This window comes from Lynx canadensis, chromosome D1 (assembly GCF_007474595.2).
Source record: "Lynx canadensis isolate LIC74 chromosome D1, mLynCan4.pri.v2, whole genome shotgun sequence".
NCBI lineage: Eukaryota > Metazoa > Chordata > Mammalia > Carnivora > Felidae > Lynx > Lynx canadensis.
In genome coordinates, this window is record NC_044312.2 from 109,575,205 (window position 1) to 109,594,601 (window position 19,397).

The 19,397-nt window shown below is 62.3% G+C and overlaps 3 protein-coding genes across 3 annotated transcripts; 2 read left to right on the forward strand and 1 right to left on the reverse strand.

Annotated features, from left to right (window-relative positions):
- Positions 1-433: 433 nt before the first annotated feature.
- CNIH2 (cornichon family AMPA receptor auxiliary protein 2) lies at positions 434-6,348 on the forward strand. Its single transcript, XM_030333628.1, has 6 exons — positions 434-534; positions 4,274-4,342; positions 4,796-4,843; positions 5,102-5,214; positions 5,354-5,497; positions 5,695-6,348. The coding sequence occupies exons 1-6, from the start codon at positions 454-456 to the stop codon at positions 5,720-5,722; spliced, it is 483 nt and encodes a 160-aa protein (XP_030189488.1). The 5' UTR covers positions 434-453; the 3' UTR covers positions 5,723-6,348.
- A 382-nt stretch (positions 6,349-6,730) lies between these two features.
- YIF1A (Yip1 interacting factor homolog A, membrane trafficking protein) lies at positions 6,731-10,966 on the reverse strand. Its single transcript, XM_030333123.1, has 8 exons — positions 10,757-10,966; positions 9,851-10,062; positions 9,582-9,686; positions 9,367-9,445; positions 7,803-7,860; positions 7,472-7,627; positions 7,036-7,129; positions 6,731-6,936 (listed from the first exon to the last, which is right to left on the reverse strand). The coding sequence occupies exons 1-8, from the start codon at positions 10,785-10,787 to the stop codon at positions 6,790-6,792; spliced, it is 882 nt and encodes a 293-aa protein (XP_030188983.1). The 5' UTR covers positions 10,788-10,966; the 3' UTR covers positions 6,731-6,789.
- Positions 10,967-13,299: 2,333 nt separating this feature from the next.
- TMEM151A (transmembrane protein 151A) lies at positions 13,300-18,246 on the forward strand. Its single transcript, XM_030333435.1, has 2 exons — positions 13,300-13,518; positions 15,779-18,246. The coding sequence occupies exons 1-2, from the start codon at positions 13,444-13,446 to the stop codon at positions 17,102-17,104; spliced, it is 1,401 nt and encodes a 466-aa protein (XP_030189295.1). The 5' UTR covers positions 13,300-13,443; the 3' UTR covers positions 17,105-18,246.
- Positions 18,247-19,397: the final 1,151 nt, after the last annotated feature.

A 19,397-nucleotide genomic window follows, 5' to 3' on the forward strand; every position in this document is an offset into this window, starting at 1 on the left:
TGTGACGCGGGGGGCGGGGGCGGGCACTTGCCAGAGATGTGCGTCCGTGCCTACGTGTCCCTGAGGTTGGGGCGGGGAGGTGGCTCCCGGGCCGGGCTGTGCAAGCGGAGGGGCGCGCGGAGACCCAGCCCCGCCCGAGGCCGCTAGCACGGCGGCCCCGCCCCCGGCTCCGCCCCGCCGGCTTCGCGGGCTGGAGAGCGAGGGAGCCGCGGGCGAGGGATCGCAGGATGAGCGATCGGGGCCCGGGCAGCCGGCAGCGGACGCGCCCCCAGAGCCCACCGGCCCGCGCCCCGCGCGCCCCACGGCCCCGCGGCCCCGGTCCCGGCCGCGCCGCCCGCGTCCCCCGAGGCCTGCGGGCCATGCCCGGCCGGCCCTAAACGCGGACCGGGGGGCGTCCCCTTGCGCCCGGGCCCCGCGCTGGCGCCCCCCGGGCCGCCGCCCGGCGCGGGGGCCATGGCGTTCACCTTCGCCGCGTTCTGCTACATGCTCACCCTGGTGCTGTGCGCCTCCCTCATCTTCTTTGTCATCTGGCACGTAAGGCCGGGCTGGGGCTGGGGGCGGGGTGGGGGGCCGGGGGTGCACAGAGCGGGAGGGTCCGGGAGGATGGGCTCAGGGCCTGGGGAAACTTGGAGCCTCGTCTCCTCTATCCCCCTTTGGTCGGCTTCTGTTCGCCCCCATGAACACCCCCTCCCGTCGTCGGCTTCCTTCCCGGAGCCCCCTTCCTCCGCCGCCCCCGCCTGTCTGTGGGTATGTCAGTTGGTCTCTGACCCCCTTCCCCTGCCCCATGCCGTCTTGGGGAGTGGGGCAGAATTTTGGGATTCTTGCTCCCTTCTCTCCTACCCCCGAATCCAGTCGCCCCCGTTTGTCTGTCGGGCAGTTTGTCTGTCTGCTTGCCCCCCCTTTGTGGGTTTTTCCAGCCAGGAGTGATGGAGCCGGTTGCCATGGCAACTGCATCTGTTTACAGGACCCACAGATCGCAGAGCCTGTTAACCCTTTCCCTCTCACTCACCTCCCTGACCCAGCTGCGATTGGCTCTAAGCGGCCCCAGAGACCTAGTCCCCACCACCAGCTCCCCTCGGGCTTCCCTGCCCCCTCCTTTAGACCGGCTTCCTCTCAGCAGGTTTCCTCCCCACTTCTCCTTTTCCCCTCCTCTTCCTGCCCACTTTCCCCTTTGTCTAGTGTGTCCCCTTTGGTCTGTCTCTCACTCTGGTGTGGCTTCACACCTGATCTTTCAGAATGTCCATTTCTCATCCTTTATCCTAATCACCTCCCCTTAGAGAGAGTCCCTCTCCCTCATTCTGTCTGGGGCCCTCTCCTCAGCAGCCCTCTCTGCCTGGCTCCCTTCCTCTCACCAAGAACTATCGCTCAGTCTCCAGCTCATTGTTTGGGGCCCTTGACCACCCTCCCTCCTCCAGTCCTTGGAGGTTTCGGCCCCCACCCCGATCCCCTCAATGAGGACTGCCCGTCTCGGTCAGCGCTGGCCCGTCCATCTCGGCATCCTCTGCTCCCATGACCAAGACATATCTTCCCGATCTCCATCCTCTCTAGGGGGATTCCCTCACCCTCTCCAGTCTCTCCCCCCGTATCCCCTTCTTTCCTTCCTATCGCTTCCTCCTCACACCTCACCTGCTTCCTTCCTGGTCTCCCCACTTCCTCTCTCTTTTCCTGGGACCTGCTGCCTGGCCCCGGATCCTCCCTGGCCCTTGACCAAGCTCTCCCTTCACAATCCCCCTTGCCCTGCAGCTGCCTGTCTCCTTGACATCAGGATTCCGTGGACTCTGCACCCTTCCTGTGTGAGGAGTGAGGCCCTACAGGCACTTTACAACATGCACCACCCCCCATCTCCAGCCTTAAGCCTGGCTTTGTGCCTCTCTCTCTCTCTCTCTCATTCTGTGGGTCTCTTAGTTGCTTTTTCTTATCTTCCTCTTTCTCTGCCTCCATACCGCACCCCCCCCCCTTTCCATCTCGATCTCTCCTATCTCATTCCAGGGCAGTGGACAATCCTATGTGTGGTCTGGGGACAGGAGGGCTGGGGTCCTGTAGACTGGAAGAAATTGAGGGTCGCAGGCTGGGAACACAGAGCCAAACAGCTCCTGGGAGAAAGTTTCCTGGAATTCAAGAAGCCCCTTTCCACACCCCTGCCCACCCAGAGGCCTCCCGCAGACCCTCTGGTGGTCCCTATCCTTAGGGACCACTCGGAGCAGCCCTCCATTCAACACACCTGTGTCAATAGGAAGCACTGAGACAACCAGGCTCTAGGTAGCTGTGGGGGAGTCAAGGATGAATAAGACTCAGGCTTTGCCCTTGTGGGGCTCCTAGGCTGGGGGAAAGGGCTCAACAAATATTTACTGAGCACCTATTATGTGTCAAGCACTGTGTTCACTTAACTATTTAATTGGGTGGTCTTAGCAAGTCACCCATGCTGAGTCTGTTTGTTTCCTTGTGGGCAAAATGGGTTTGTCGTATATACATCATAGTGCCCAGAACATGTCCTACTAAGGGAGTTGGGGGATGGGCATAGGAGGTGTGGTCCTGAATCCAAATTGGTAAGAACTAGGAACTTCCAGGGCAGGACCCCAGATCCCACCCCAGACCCTGACCCAGTCCCCACTGGTTGCTAGGCATCCCTGATGGTGACTGACGTGTGTCAGCTGTCATCGTGGGGGATTGTTTGTTCCAGGGGGCTGAGTCAGCGCCAGGCAGCCTGGGGGGTGGGAGGCATGACACCCGCTGCCTGCTGGTGGTGCCAGCTCTGGGGCAGACAGACGGCACCCTTCCGCTCCCTGCTGGACCCTGTTGCTGTGTCTGGCGGGCAGGTGGCTGCCCAGAGTTCATGGGGAGAGGGGTGCTGCTCCAGATGGCCCAGCTCCCTCCAGGAAGCCCATGTTCTCTCCCTCCAAGCCGTCTGGGGTCTGAGGTGCTTGGGGGTGTGGGCCCTGTGCGTGCCTCGTCCTAGGGCTGGTGCTGAGAGGAGGGGATCTCAGAAGGCTTTTCTTCCAGACCTCTTCCCATGCTAGCTGCACCCACCCACCCCCCACCCAGGTCTGTCCCATCATCCCCTCAAACACCTGTTCCTCCCAGGAGTTCCCCATCCCAATGAGGACACTGCCATCTACCAGATGCCCGAACACCCAAAGGCAACTTGGGCCCCTCTGCCTCCACTCCGCTGCCATTCAAGCCCTCTGGAGTCTGGCTTCTAAATAGCTCTGGAATCCGTCCACACCTCTCCACCCTCACTGCCATTCTCCTCACTCAGATCACTATCAACGTGAGTCCTCCCCCCACCCACCCCCAACAGTTCTCTGGCCTGGCCTAAGCAGTTAAGAATTTTAACTCTGGAGTCTGGGTTAGAATCCATTCTTACCACTGACTAGCTATGTGTAGCCTTGGACAAGTCACTTAACGAGTCTCAGTTTCTTTATCTGCAGAATGGATATGGCAGTACCTACGTCATCAGGTTGTTGCAAGCATTAAATGAGCTAGTAAACATGAAGCTGCTGGCATAGAGTGAGCATCATGTATGTCTTGGTGGGACTGTTAGCCAATGTGTACCTCCTGCTTCATCTATCCTAAAACATTAGCCTGACCGCCCTACTCTGCTGCTTTATACCCCTCAATGGCTCCCATTACTTTTAGAATTAAAGTCCAAACATCTGGACTGAGCTTACAGCATCTGCAGCCCATCTCTCACATTCCCATCTTCCTTCCCACTTTTCACTCTGGCCCCATGAAATCTGCAGCTTCCTGAATGTTCCTTAGTCTTTCAACCTTCTGCCTTTGTACCTGCTGTCCCTGATGTTTGGACTCCCTTCCCCCATTTGTTCACCGAACACCCACTCCGAGTCCAGCCTGACCGCCCCCCCCCCATCGCTTCTAACGCTGGACCAAGCACCCCAGTAGTCCTGATCACCCTGGAATATAGTTCACAGTCCTCCCAAGCATATGAGGTCCTCTCAAGCAAGGGCTGTGCCCCAGGCTTCTGGGGCCCCAGTGGTCAGCACAGGGCAGATTAAGACACCATCTCTTGGAATGTTTTGGGTGGAGGCATCGTGAACATGGCTTGACTTGGGCATTAGCACACTAGGACTCTGTTCCAGACTGTTGTGTGACCTTGAGCCAGGCCCTGCCCTTCCCTCAACCTCAGTTTCTCCACCTGTGCAGCAAGCTTCCATCTGGTCCAGTCCCCATGTGTGAATTCCTATCCCACAGAAGGGTGGGTGAGGGACTCATAAACTGTTGCCCCCGCCCTGACGGGCACACGCCCCTCTCCCAGATCATAGCCTTTGACGAGCTGCGGACCGACTTCAAGAACCCCATCGATCAGGGGAACCCAGCGCGGGCAGTAAGTGATACATGTGCTGTGCTGAGGTGTGTCCGTCCGTCTGTCTTTCCATCTGTCGCAGGCGAAGGGGGGTGGGTGGGGAACGGGAAGAAGGGGGTGTGGGGGGGGGGGGGACCGGCGGCTGTGCCCCTTCCTGTCTGTCCCCGCCCCCAGCAAACACCTGGCGCGGGCTCAGGGCTCGGGTTCCTCCTGGCGGAGCGGCCGTTGCCAGGCTCTGGGCCGTTGCCGTGGAGACGCGGGTGAAGGTCCCTCCATGGCGACGGTTGCCATGGGGACGGCGCGGCTGCTGCCCTGCCGCAAGCTGCTCTGGCGCCCCCTGGCGGCCACGTGCAGGTCGGCCGGGGACGTGGGGACGGCGGTGTCGGTGGGGGGGGGGGGGGCACCCCGGGGGGGGGGCGCCCCTATTGCCCGCTCCTCCGCCTCCCCCATGGCGGCCTTTTCCTCCCCCTACAGCGTGAGCGTTTAAAAAACATCGAACGCATCTGCTGCCTCCTGAGGAAGGTCAGTGTCAGGGCTGGTAGCAGGAGGCTTCTAGCCCAGCTCAGCCCTACTCTCCTGTGACCCGCACCAGGGCCTTACCCCTCTGGGACCTGCTTGATCAGCTCTGCCACCGGGAGGGAGTGGGAGGCTAGAGACCCCTTTAATCCCGAGGTCACGGTGGGGGAGGGGGCACCTCCCGAATCCCAGCTCCCCTCTGTGCCCTTGAAGCTGGGGTCTGTCCTGGCACCGGCCAGCTGACCTCTCATCCTCCCTCCCCAGCTGGTGGTCCCAGAATACTCCATCCACGGCCTCTTCTGTCTGATGTTTCTGTGTGCAGCAGAGTGGGTGACCCTGGGCCTCAACATCCCCCTCCTCTTCTACCACCTCTGGAGGTGAGGACCTCAACATCCCCCTCCTCTCCCACCTCTGGAAACTGTCCTGCTGGGGCGTGGGGGAGTGAGGTGGAGAAGCAGGGGCAAGATAGGGGTGGACGCTTTGATGGTGGGCGCTCAGGCCCCTCCTTCACCCCAGGTACTTCCATCGTCCTGCGGATGGCTCCGAGGTCATGTATGATGCGGTCTCCATCATGAATGCTGACATCCTCAACTACTGCCAGAAGGAGTCCTGGTGCAAACTCGCCTTCTACCTGCTCTCCTTCTTCTATTACCTGTACAGGTGAGGAGGCCCTGCTCATGGCAGTCAGAAGTCAGGGAAGGGATGATCTAGGTCCCATGCTTCCAATCCTAGGAGTGGTTGGGCCCCAAGTTTCTGCCTTTTTCCCTTGAGGACTGGGGGCAACCCAGGGTATGATGGGGGGGTGGCCAGTAGCTGGGCCTACTCAGGACTTGGCTCACTGCCTCATCTCCCCACAGTATGGTTTATACGTTGGTGAGTTTCTAAGGGGGAAGCCGGCCAGGGAGCAAGCCCAGAATGGACCGGACGCCTGTGCACCCCCAGCCCTGCCCCTCGGCCGCAGAGGCCTCAGCCCCGGGGAGGGAGGGGGCACTGGTGCCCCCAGCCTCCTCTCCACGCCCCCCCCCAAACTGCTGCTGCGGGGACCTCCCGCCTTCAGAGCCCCCTCCCCTTGGACTAGGGCTGGGCAGAGCTCTAAATAGGGGCAGGGGCTCCCCTGCCAGCCTGTAGGCATGGCAGTCAGTCTTGGAAGGGGTGGAACCTCCAGCCTTGTCCACTTCGGTGGGGCGGGGGGGACACGGGCCCTGCCAAGGGGCAGGGCTTGACCCTGGAAGTTCTAGGCCACCCCCCTCCACCCCCACCCTGAGGCTCCCCCTGCAGGTGGGGGGGTACCCACACCGGGAATGAGCAGGCTCAGCAGGGGGGCAGCCCCACCCCTAGTCTGCCCTCTCCCCTCCCCCAGGCTCTCTCTCCAGATCTCCCCCTTCCCCATTCCCACTTGCCCCAACCCCAGCCTGTCCTGTCTCTTGGACCTATTTTCTATGTTGCCTGGAGGAGTCCGGCACCCCCTCCCCGGCCATTTGTGACAAAATATGAATAAACTACTGCAAACACGTGGGCCCCAGTTCTGCTCCTAAAAGGCTTGAAGAGGACATGGGGGCAAAGGGACTTATAGGGGACAGCCCTGAGCTAAATCCTCAGGACAGAGGCTCAAACTACTGGCCCATCGAACCCTCCAGGGACCCCCTCAGATGGATCAGAGAGGCCTTCGAGGTCTCCTTGGCAGCTGCTCCCTTCTGTCCTCACTTTCCTCGTCACAGCCACACAGCTATTGCTGCTAAAACCCTTCCATCTGCCTTTCAAAGCAGTATCAAGACCACCAACTCCAGGAAGCCCTCCCCTGGGTCCCTAGAGCCTGATAAACCCTGGGCAATGGAGACCACCCCCCCTCCCACCACCACCACCACCTCAGGCCCCAGGAACAAGGGTCAAATACAATCAAGGAAATCAAATCTTCAATATATGGAAAAATCAGTGCCAGTGGGAGCCAAAGGTCACCGGACCAGGTGGAAGGTCAGCCAGTATATGATGAGGGGCTGGAAGGCTGCAGCTCCCAGGGTCAGGTAGAGCTGGAGACGCTGCCGGGGAGCTGGGCCCCCCACAGTGTCGGGGCCCAGGGCTGCTGTTCGCAAAGAGCGCACCTAGAAGAGAGGAGAGAGCTGAAGCTGTGCCAGGATGGGGAGGCTCGGCCCCAGCTCCAACCCCGGGGGAAGAGGCAGGAGGGGCAGCCCCAGACTCACGATGAAGTACATGAGTGAAGACGAAGTCCAGGCCAGTGCCACATAGTAGCCATCGCTGCCGAAAAGCAGCCCTGTGAGCACACTAAGGATCATCCTGCAGGGGTGTGGGGTGTTGGGAGGGGTGGGGGGAGAGGAGAAAGAAGATGCTGGAGACCTTCCAAGGACCCAGGCCCGAGACCGGCCCCACCACCCAGCCTAGACCCTGACCACCACCTCTGGGGCCCTTTATCTCCAATCTATCCCCACAGGGTCCTAGACTCAAAATGAATCTGGCAGGCCTAGGACTCAGCCCTAGCACCTGGATCTGAGACGTCCTTCACGACCCCAGCTCAAGGCCCTTCTCCCCTGTGTTCCCGGAGTGGCTCTCCATACCTTCTTGATCTAACAACGGTACACAGTTCCCGAGACGAGTGCAAAAGAGTGCAGGGGTACTCACCCCACATATTTGTAGCCGCTGTAGGCTAGCAGGTGGAAGGTGCTCAGGTCACTGCGCACGGTGGCCAGGTAGACACCCAGGAGCAGGGCTAGCACCTCCATCACGACCCACACCAGCGCCGTGCTTGCACACAGGCCCAGCACTTCTGGGGAGAACCTGTGGCCACGTAGGGGTGGGGGTGGGGGTGAGTTCAGACACCAGCCATCCTGTTTGGCAGGTTGAGCCTGAGGACATGGGGTGGGCTTAGGACCTGCCACAGGTCCCCTGGGGAGGTGAGGAGAGCAGTCAGGAGGGAAAGCTGGTAGGAACGGAGGAGGGCCTTGGCACTGACCTTTTCTGAATGCCCAGTGCCATCCCAGCCAACAGCACGTAGGTGATGAAGGCCATTGCTGCCAAGAGCCAGAGAGATGCCGTCAGCCTGTTTTCCTCAATCAGAACCCCCTAACTAGGTGTTTGAGGCCATTTACACTCCCCACCTTCTCCCTATACTTCCTTCCCTGCATATCCCCTCATGCTCAGCCTCCATAGTCAGCTCCCCAATACCCTGCCTGCTCAGCTCTCTCTCCCTGTGTAAATGCTACCTGACCCTTCTCTCAGGACCACCAAGCTGCCTCCTTCCCTATCCCTGTGCTAGGAAATTTACCAGCTTCCTGCTGTGACTCTAACTACACCACAGGCCAAGGCCATTGCTAATCCTAGATGAGCTGGCAGGGGCCAAACTGATCTCACACAAGACTATAGGACCAAAATACAGGCTTGAAGACAACTCAGGCTGTTCCTGGAGTCCAGGCCATGAGGATGACTTCTTCTTACGTCTGGCCATTGGCACTGGCTATGGCTCTGGCCATCCTGCCAACATAGAGGGCTCCGGGTTTACCTCTGCTATTTGCACAAAAGCTCAGAGCCAGTGGGAGCTGGGCTTTCACAGCAACTGTAACTCCTCAGCCCTGTTCCCTGCCCCCTGAAGCACCAGAACTGATGTGCCCACCAAAGAGCACAGGGTCTGGAGTCAGGAGCCAGCTCTATCACCTATAAGCTACGTGGCTTCAAAGAGATTCGAGTCTTCTCTGATCCTTGGCTTCAACATGGAAAACAGAGATGGCAGTTCCTGCCTTACCAGGTGGTTCTGAGAGAAAATGGAATGAAGGATGGAAGAACCTGTGGCCCTCCCAGAGCAACTGGGCTGACTGGCTGCCCTCACTAGCACTGGCTGCCCTAGCAACCCCTCTGAGGGCTGACCCGGGCACACTCACCCCTACTCTAGGGTACCCACCACGGGCTTCGCCTTGTACAGGCCCTGGGACAGAGAGGAGTCAAATGCAGAGTCTGCCCGCCGCTAGACAACGTGGGCGGCCTGACCCCGTGCCATGTGCCAGGTGGACGGGCGGTTTTGGGAGCCCAGAAGGGAGTGATCACTTCCTCAGAGGAGGAAATGTTGGAGCAGGACTTGGGGGGTAAGTAACAACAATGACAGTAATGATTTAAAGTGTGCTTCCTGCTGAGCACACATCACCTCACTGAAGCTCCACCGCAATCCTTTGTGGTAGAGACTGTTGTTATTCCTGGTTTCCGGAAGAATAAAAGTAGCCAGCCTGAGGTCCCATAGCTGGAAGTTGCAGGGCCAGGTCTAAACCCAGAGCTCCAGGCTGGAGAGGGACATGGTCCCGGTCAAGAGGCAAGAAGGTCTCCAAAGGGAACACCCTGAGGGCACTGAAGGCACAGCCAGGAAATTCCTCACTGGTCCCCCTACTCTCGCCTACCTGGCGTCTAGCAACCGCCACACACAAAAGCACCAAAAGCAGATGCTGAATCAACGCGTGAGCCTCTCTCTTCTCACTGGTGCCTCGAGGCACAGGTCCCCCCACAACTCCCAGCCCGGGTCAGAGAAGACTCACTGGGGATATAGAGGTCAGGGGCGTTGAGATCTTGCCGTGGTGGTAGAGGCATGTCGCGACTGTACTGCACTTCCCAGTTCTGGCGGCAGCGGCGGCGGCCAGGTCAGGAGTGAAAGATGAGAAGAGAAGAAAGGGCGTTGAGGTCTGGGGGCCAAACTCTGGGAAAGGATGAGGGAGACACAGGGCCCCGCCAGTTCACCTGGTAGGCAGCTCACCTGGTGTGTGTAGGGGAAGACCAGTAGCCCCAACTTCTTGGCCACATAGGCTGTGTCCACAGCAAAAAAATACTTGAGTTTGTTCACGGACACAAAACGGTGCAGCTGGGAGAGGAGAGAGGAGGCCGTGGGCAAGCTGCACGCCAAACCTCAGGGTGCTCCAGGGTGTGCTCCTTCCCTGAGGGCTGCTGTGACAATTAGGTGGGATCCCGTGATGCCCCAGCCCTGGTCAGAAATCTTGCCACCCTTGCCCTGGGGGCAGGCCACACCTCCTTGTGCACCATGTCCTTCCCATGGGATGCGATGGAGCTGCCATAGGCCATAGCCACGTTGGCCACGGGGTCCCCAAGCAAGTGGTTGACATTGAAGGCCACGTCGGCTCCTGGGGCTGGGTATCCCCCTGGCTGGCTGGAGTAACCACCGCTTGTGTCATCGAAGAGGGGAGGGGGATCTGGAGCTGCCCGGGCCCTGTGCTTGGAGCCTGTGGGTTTGTAGGTACTAGAGTAGGTGACAGGAATACCAAGCATGAGCCCAAACCACCACCCCCTCCCCAGACTGCGCAGCCCTGTATGGGTCCTGGGGGCACCAAGCAATCGGTTAGTGAAATACATGCTGGATGGGGATAGGTAATCCAGAGAGAACTTTGAAGAAGGACCCTTTCCCAGAGGTGTTAAATGTAGGCAAAGAAAGAGCTAAGGCAGCACCTGGAAGTGGTTGCCCACCTGCGGGCTTCTGGGGGTCTTCTCAAGGGAAGTGATCTCTGAATTGAGCCTTGGGAGAGTGAGTAGAAGTTTACTAGGTGGAGAAGATAACTGGGAAGGCATCCCGCATAAACAAGAGTGGGAAAGAAGACAGCTGAGTACCCAAAGGCCCTGGGCAGTGGTGAGGGCCCCTACCAGGGTCATGACAGGTAAAGAAAGTTCTGGAGGCAGACTCCGTTTGTGCTGGTCTAGCATGGGCAATCCAGCTGTGCTGTCACCGCCCGATCTCGGGATTGGGCCGAGAGGGCGAAGTCCGGGACGCGTTGCTGAGTCGCGCAGGGCGAAAACCCGAAAGACACCCGCCGCCCTGGGGAGCGGTCACGGCTGCCCCTCTCCCTCGGGGTGAGAGGGCCGCGCCGCCGACCCTCCTCCGGCCGGTCGGGCCGCGTCCCACCCGCCCCGCGCCCCACGCACCGTGGGCTCCGTATCCCGAGTGATAAGCCATGGCCGCGATGCTGGCTCTCCCCAGGGGCCCGCTGCGCCGCCTCGTGGGTGAGAATACTAATAAGGCAGCAGCTCCGCACCCTGGGCACCGACTGAGGTTATGGAGAAGCCCGACACGTCCGCGAGCTCTTCGACCACAGCCGCCATGTCCGCAGCGTTATCCTCCGTCGCCTGCCATTGGCTCCTCGGCGGCGCCAACTCGCCCCTCCCTTCTCCCAATTGGCTGCTGGCGCGGCCTCGCTGAATTGGATTCGGCAGTAGTCAGCTTCCGGGAGGAGGATAGGCGGAGCAATTCGAGGCACTCTCGGATTGGATGTTGCGGTTGCTAGTTTGTGCCCAGAACAGCCAATAGTTGGGTTAAAGTAAGAGGGTGTTGAGAATTATTTCCGCGCCTGCGCAGTGGGGCACTTGACGCTCGCCCTGCCACGACTACACCGGTTGGAGACCTGGAGGAGGCGGGAGTCCGGGAACCAAGTTTCGCTCGCCGGATGTACTCCAGGAGGGGATGGGTCGGTGGGGTTCTAGCAAGTCCCACCCCTCGGGGCTCCTGCCTCTCCCTCTCAACGCTCTCTTTCCTCTCCCGTCCTCCATACTCCCCCCAGCCCTGGAGCGGAGCCCAGGCAACCCGCGAGGTGTCAGTAGGAGGCCGCGCCGGGTAGTGACAGCGCGGCCAAGCGAGCCCCGGAAGCTGGCTCCTCCCCCCGCTCCCACCCCTCCTTCCCGCGCGGGTGCTGTCCGTTGTCCGGTGCTGAAATATCCCACAGCCACTGACGGCTATCCTGCAGACCCCGGGACCCTGCTGCTCTTGAGACACACGTACACACTACAAATACTGAAAATTCCAGAAGGTCTGAAGTCCCAGAGATTGGGTCTGAGCTCTTGATTGAGGGTCTGGGCTCTTGAGACACACGTACATTACAAATACTGAAAAATCCAGAAGGTCTGAAGTCCCAGAGATTGGATGGTATCGTTCGTTGGGACAGGATCCTGCACCAGTCCTGGCCCGTCAACTCTCCCGTGGTCCAGCCGATTTAGGGGGTGGAGGTGTGCTGGTCCACCTCCTGAAGCTGCAGCTGATACTCCTGAGTCATTGCTGCCCTTGCCGCCCATCTTAAAGTGAAGCTGGGGTTTCCTTTCTCTCCGCCCAGTTTCTGACCACTGGCACCCTCCTCGGCAACAGTCTTCAGGGGCCTCTCTCACACACTTTCAGCCACTACTTTCTAGAGAGCAAAATCAGGTCCTCTGCGATCTGCCTCTAGTTAACTAGCCAGTGTCTGGTTACACCAGGTTACTCTCCTACTCTCTGAACACAACCCACGTGGTCTAATCGCAGTGTCTTTGCTCAAAAGTCCCCTCCACCTGGAATGCCCTTCCTCCTCATATCCATTTGTCGAAAGTCTAGTTATCCTTTAAGAATCAGTTTGACTTGTGTCTCAGAGAGACAAAGGGAACAGAGGAATGACCTGGCTGGGGGTTGAACCTGGAGGCCGAGTTCTAGGCTCCCTCTGGGAACACCACTTTGCCCTGTATGTAAATTCCATTAGGACAGGGCCTGTGTCTTTCTCCACTCCTACCCTTGTCTTCACAGTGCCAAGCACAGTACTTGGATATAGAAGATATCCAATAAACATCTGTGCCCGATAAATAAATAATCAATAAATAAATGTAGCCCTGGGTCAGTCCTTTACTCTCTCGACCATTTCAATTACCTCATCTTCAAATGGGTAGGGATATTAAACTGAATGGTCTTTGAGTTCCCTTTGCAAAAAAAAAAAAAAAAGTCGAAAAGCACCCCAACCTAGCATTGCAGTTCCCTGTGTCCCACCAACTGATTGTCTACCTTGAGGGCTAGGTCCAGACCCAGAGGCAGATGGGCTGAGGCCCCTGAGGGCCAGGGAACAACACTGGGGCCACCACGTGGAATGAGGGTGTCCTCCCATGAAGGACAGATCCCATTCCCCTGTACGTCATGATGAATGCTTGTGCACCTTTCTACTCCCATTTCTCAGATGGGAAAACGGAGGTTGAGGTGAAAAGTGCAGGCCCAAGGTCACGAAGCTTGGGGCCCTGGGTGTCCTGGCCTGCGCAACCTGCCTGCTCTACGTGAAGCCCGCACCTCGGGCCAGCAAATGAGGCGTATCTCACCTTTCTGGGTTGTAACCGCTTTCTCCCCTACACGCAAGGCTTCCGGGGTGGGGTCCAGGTGGGCTTAGGCTTGGGCCTACACCTCAGAGACGGGACCGCGGGGGGTATTACCCATCTTTGAGATTCCCTGTCCTCATTTTACAGCGGGGGAAACAGGCTCTGAGAGCAAGGACTCGGCCAAGGTCGCAAGCGCCAGCGCGGCGGGAGGGGAACCCAAGCTTGGGTCCGCCAGACTGGGGTTCTCGGGGGCGGAGGCAGCGCCCGCCGGTGCCAGGCGCTGCCGGCGGCGCCGCGGGTGCCGCGGGGGCGGGGTCAGCGGAGGGCGGGGCGCCGGGCACCGCGGCCGCCAACGCTGCCGCCGCCGCCGCCACCGCGCTCGAGCTCGAGCTCCGCGCACTCCCTGTGCGGCCGCCGAGCCGAGCGGACGCCCTCGGGGCCGCGCCGCAGCCCTCTGCGCTCCCCCCTATCATGCCCGGGGCCCGGGCCCGGGCCGCCCAAGCAGCCAGGACACCATGCCCGAGGGCGGCGGAGGAGACAGCGGGGAGGTGCCCGCGTTCATCCCGGACGGCGAGCCGCTGCGGGAGGAGGTACGGCCGCTGTGTGTTGGGGGGCCGGAGCCGGGGCTGGAACAGGGTGAGGGGGACAAGGGAAGGGGCCAGCCCCAGGACAGGGGCTGAGGAGGGAAGTCCCCAAACCCCTGTTGCCAATGACGTCATTAGGGTAGCCGGCGCCCTGCGAGGCTAGGGGCTCGCGTGGGGGTCGGGGTGGGGCTGCTGGAAAGGGAGGAGGGGGCGATTCCAACCCCGGGCGCCCCTTCTTCCCGCCCCCCGCCCTCCCGTGACGTCAGCGCCCGGCTCCTGCGCGCCCTGCTTCCGCAGCGCTGCCCCTCACCCCCAAGGCCCCGGGGTCAGGCCCCCGGCCCAGCCCAGCGGCTCACGAGGTGCCCGGGCGGCGCCTGCAATGCAGCAGCGGTGGCCGGGACTTGGGGGAGGGAGCGGAGGGAGGAGGGGAAAGAGGAAAGGAGGAGGCCTCCGGTTCCCCTTTTCCCTCTCCCCGTGCTGAGGCCACAGGGCCCATCCTGCTGGCTGGGACCCCCAGGGTGGCCCCTCCTCAGCCCTAGCCAGGAAGAGGGTCCGCAGGGGCCTGGAGCCCCGTGTGGGGTGCTGGGGTGATAGGTGGTGAGTGGCTCTGTGTGTTTGGGCGGCTGTGGTGCGCCTGCGGGCGTGTGAATGTTAGTCCGCGCCCCTCACACCTCGGGTGAGCTAAAGTCGGGTGACGGCGGGGGCCTTGGCTTGAGCGATGCGGTCATGCGTGCATGTGTTCCGTCGTGGGTGGGTTTCTTCTGCGGAGTCTAGGGTGGGTGTCAGGTGGCAGTAGGGGTGGGGTTGGGGGTTGCGCACTGTGGTCAGGTGAGGGTCTGGCGTGTAGCCGGGCCTCCGTCGGTGTGTCATTGGTATTTGCGTGTGTGTCCTGTGGTGGGCGGGTCTGGGTGGGGTGTGTGCCTGTGTGCGTGGGCGAGCGCGTGCGCCTGGGCACCACGTTCCGGTTTGAGGGGTTGTGCCCCGGGCACTGGGGAGGGTCTGGTGCCTGGGATGAACGGGCAGCGCGCACGTCTGTGGCTGGTGGGTCTGTGACAAACACGGTGGGGGTGTGGAGGTGTGGGTGCGTGCATCCGACTGGCCCTGCGGGTCGTGGTGGCGATGTGTACCTGTGGTGGGTGACTGGCGGGGTAGGACAGGCCGCCCTGGGCTGGGCGGGGCGGGGGGTGGGGGTGGGGGGGGGCGTTTCCTCTCCTCTTGGGCCCCTGAGTTTGGAGACGTGGCCCCTTGACTCCACCTCTGCTGTCTCCGCCAGGCCACCTCTCCCTTCTCTTTCTTTTTCCCCTCCTTTCCCCACCCCTTCCCCACTTCTGTCTCCACAGGCCCCCTGGAGGTGAGGTGGGGGCTGGGCGGGCAGCCCCGCCTGGGAGGGCAGGCCAAACCCTCTGGGCCCGGGAGTGGCCCCTGCTGCCCAGCAGCTGTGTTCCACCCCCTCGGTCTCGGCGGCGCAGATGGGGAATGGAGGGATGGAGGACGGGGGACGCGCTCCATCTGCTCCCCCCAGACTCACACCTCCTCCGTTCCCAGCTCTTCCTCTTTCTCACTTAAGAGCTTCTCCCGAGTCTCCAAGTTGGAACCAAAGGACCAGAGGGAGTCTCAGGGAAACAGCAATAATATTTATTCCCATGGCCAGACCCTGTGCTGAGATCGCCACGCGGACGATCTCGTGGAATCCTCACAAACGCCCCAGTTTACAGATGAGGAGACCGAGGTCCAGAGAGGGACCTGCCCGAGTCATACGGTCGGTGGCGGAGCGGGCACTGCCTCCTGAGCGGTGGGGCTCTAAAGCGCATGCTCTTCCCCCTCAGGACCCCTGCCGCCCTGGCCTCCCGTGCCAACAGGTCCAGGAACCGGGGCCCGGCGAGGGCAGGAATGTGGCCACGGCCACACAGCAAGTTGAGGGTAGAGCTGGGACCGGCGCTCAGTTTTCTCAGTGGCCAGTCGCGTCCTTTCTTCTCTTGGCAGAGATGGGTCCGTCTTGTCCCTAGGTGCCCTTGGCGGAGATGATGGGGCACAGTAGAGGACAGGCTCGGGGCAGATGGGCCCGAGTTGGACTCCTGCGGCTCCCCGGCGAGTTAGAGCCAGCAGGGTGAGGCACGGAGCAGGGGGCTCGCTCCCTCGGAGCCTCGGTTCCCTCCTCCGTGGAGTGGGGAGTGTTGCCCCGCCTCCCTCGCGGGGCTTCGGCAGAGGGCCAGGCGCCGGCCGAGGCCCCGTCCTGACCCGCGCCTCTCCTCTCTCCGCCCCGCAGCAGCGGCCCTTGAAACAGTCCCTGGGAAGCTCCCTGTGCCGCGAGTCGCACTGGAAGTGCCTGCTGCTCACCCTGCTCATCCATGCCTGCGGCGCCGTGGTGGCCTGGTGTCGCCTGGCCACGGTGCCGCGGCTGGTCCTGGGGCCCGAGGCGGCTCTGGCCCGCGGGGCCGGGGGCCCGCCGCCCACCTACCCGGCCAGCCCTTGCTCTGACGGCTACCTGTACATCCCGCTGGCCTTCGTGTCCCTCCTCTACCTCCTCTACCTGGCCGAGTGCTGGCACTGCCACGTGCGGTCGTGCCAGGCGCCGCGCACCGACGCCAACACCGTGCTCGCCCTGATCCGCCGGCTGCAGCAGGCGCCGCCCTGCGTCTGGTGGAAGGCCACCAGCTACCACTACGTGCGGCGCACCCGCCAGATCACCCGCTACCGGAACGGCGACGCCTACACCACCACGCAGGTCTACCACGAGCGGGCGGACAGCCGCACGGCCCGCGGCGAGTTTGACTACTCGGCCCACGGCGTCCGCGACGTCTCCAAGGAGCTCGTGGGCCTGGCCGACCACGCGGCCACGCGGCTGCGCTTCACCAAGTGCTTCAGCTTCGGCAGCGCCGAGGCCGAGGCCTCGTACCTCACCCAGAGGGCCCGCTTCTTCAGCGCCAACGAGGGCCTGGACGACTACCTGGAGGCCCGCGAGGGCATGCACCTGAAGGACGTGGACTTCCGCGAGTCCCTCATGGTCTTCGCGGACCCCCGCAGCCCGCCCTGGTACGCCCGCGCCTGGGTCTTCTGGCTGGTGTCCGCGGCCACGCTGTCCTGGCCGCTGCGCGTCGTGGCGGCCTACGGCACGGCCCACGTGCACTACCAGGTGGAGAAGCTCTTCGGCGCCGGCTCGCCCCCGCCCGGGGCCGTGCCCAGCGGGCCCCCGCTCTCCCGCGTGGCCACGGTGGACTTCACCGAGCTCGAGTGGCACATCTGCTCCAACCGGCAGCTGGTGCCCAGCTACTCGGAGGCCGTGGTCATGGGCGCCGGCGCCTACCTCCGCGGCTGCCGGCGCTGCCGTCGCTCCCTCAGCAGCAACTCGCTGCCCCCCGCCCGGCCCAGCGGGCCCCGCCTGCCTTTCAGCCGCAGCCGGCTCTCCCTGGGAGCCGGGGGCCGGGCCACCCCGGGGGTCTTCCGGAGCCTGAGCGGGGGGCCGCTGGGGCGCCGGGCAGAGGACACGGAGCCCCTGGAAAGCCCACCGTGTTACGAGGACGCCCTTTACTTCCCGGTGCTCATCGTCCACGGCGACGGCGGCTGCCAGGGGGACGGGCAGGGTGCTCTCTGAGACCCGCGCGCGCTCCCCGGAGCGGCCTCCTCCCCGCCGTCCCACCGTGGGCTCCGACGCCCGAGCGGTCGTCGTCCAAGACGGGAGGGAAAACAGACCAGCGCACTTGGGGTGGGGGTGGGGCCAGGCCCTTAAACAGACTGAAGGACCGGAGGGCCTAAGCGGACGCGGCCGAAGTTGAGTCTCTGAACTGTCCCAGCCTGGCTCCCGCCCCCCCACCCCCCCCACGGCCACGTTCCACCCCTGCGCTGTCTGGTGATCTGGCTTAGGGCCCTCTCGGGCAGGGCAGGGGGGGGCGAGCTTCCAGAGAGCCTGAGATGGGGAACGAGTCCTGGGGACAGCTGTTGCATGCAGCGCAGGGCCGCCTCTGGGCTCCGCCCTACGTGGCTGAGGCCGCCCCGGGAACCCTCGAGCGACCCAGAAGCACAAGTTGGTGGTTTGGGGCCATGCCCAGTTGGGCTGGCCTCCACGAAGCGGAGGAGCTGGCCGTGGGGCGGCATCGTAGCCTCGGCCCCACTACTGGCCCGAAGTCCCCCTCCTCCTGCCCTGACAAGCCCTTCGCTGCCTGCCCTCTGGTCTCCGCTGAGGGCCGGTCCCTGATCACACTCCGCAGCACAGCCCCTCTACTGGGAGCCCGGTTCTTAGAGCACAGCCTCGCCCCCCCCCCCCAGCCCCCAGTTTTTCCCTGGTACACCCTCCCCCCACCTCCAGCTCCCCTGTGACCTGGGGTTCCTTCTCAGGGCCCTACCTTAAGCCCACATCCCCTGGTCTCGGCCCCTGTCCCTCACGAAGTCCACATCTGCCTCTGCCAGCCACGCGCACACACCCCGGGCTTGGCCCTCCCACTGCCCCCACCCCCGACTTCTCTGCTCTTCGCCTTCCTGATGCCCCACGGGGCCCCGGGCCGCGGGGCATCCGAGGGACCTCGGCCTTGGCCACAGCCTCTTGGACGATGCACCTGCTCGGCCATGGAGGCGCCTGCCTCTCCCATCAGTGGGGCCTGGCCCAGGAGACACCGTCCCTCCTCCAGGGAGGAGAGAGAAGTCCCTTCCCTTCCAAATGGGGTTTCCACCCCCTCTGAGGGGCCGGTGGGGGGAGGGGGGCGAGGAGGCAGAGAAGATGCAGATAAAATAAAAGGTATGAAATGGAAGGTCTTCTCACGTGCGTTCCTGAGCGGTGGGTCCAAGGCCACTACCGGCACAACGGGCTACCCCGGGTCAGCGGTGCAATGCTCGGTCGTGGAAGGGGACACAGGGTCGGACTCCAGTGTTCCCAGGAGCAAGGTAGGCCGAGAGGGAACCCCCCTGCCCAGCCTAGGGCCTGAGACTCAGGTTTGAGTCGCTGCAGCTGACTCCAACCGACCGGCACCCGGGGCACTTCTAAGGCGGTGTCCAAGCGGTCCCCCTTCTAGCCCGGGGCGGGGGTGGGGGTGGGGGTGGGTCTTCATTCTGCCGCTGGGCCTGCTGGGGACTAAGGGTCTGGTGACTGCTCCCCAAAGTGGGGGGTGGGGGGGTGGGGAAGAGCCACGATCTGTGGTGCGAATTCAGTTCCCCTGATGGCTGTCGGCGTTAGTGGTTCAGGGGGACGGGCACCGAGATGTTGGAGGACACAAGGTGGGAGACAGCCAGCCCCCAGTCGGCGCGTGGGATCTGAAGGCCAAGAGGAAGGTCAAAGCAAGGGCCTCCCTCACGCCCGGAAGTGGCATCTTCGCACGTATGCCTGTGCCGGGTGTGCACCGGGCCGAGGGGCAAATGCGGGTGGGATCCACTGTGGGCCACCCCTCAAGCCCTGACGTGGATCTGCGTCCACCTGGAGAAAGGCACCCTTTTCTGATTTGTGCAAAGGCACCATAAGGACTCACGGTGGCCCTAGAAGGGGGCCGAGCATGGGTGCGATTCCCCTGGGCGGAGACAGGGCAGGGTGTGTGCCGGGCCATGGGCGCTGCATTCCCAAAGGCACGGGGGCAGGGCACGAAGCGTGAAGAGGGGCAGAAGCAGACTGCCCTGGGACAGTTGGCTGGGGCCTTCGGTACCAAACCCCAGAACTCATCTGAAAGCTGGAGCCAACTGGAGCCTCCAAGGTGGTTGAGCAGGTAAGCGACAAGGTCAGGCCCACATGTTAGCATCTTAGGCAAAGTCTAGCTGCTTGCTGGCCAGGGGGGGGGGGGGGGGGGGGGGGGGGGGGGGGGGGGGGGTGGTAGAGACCAAAGCTTTCCCTGGGCATCGTCACTGCCTCGCTTCTTTTTTTTTTATTATTATTTTTTTTTATTTTTTTTTCAACGTTTATTTATTTT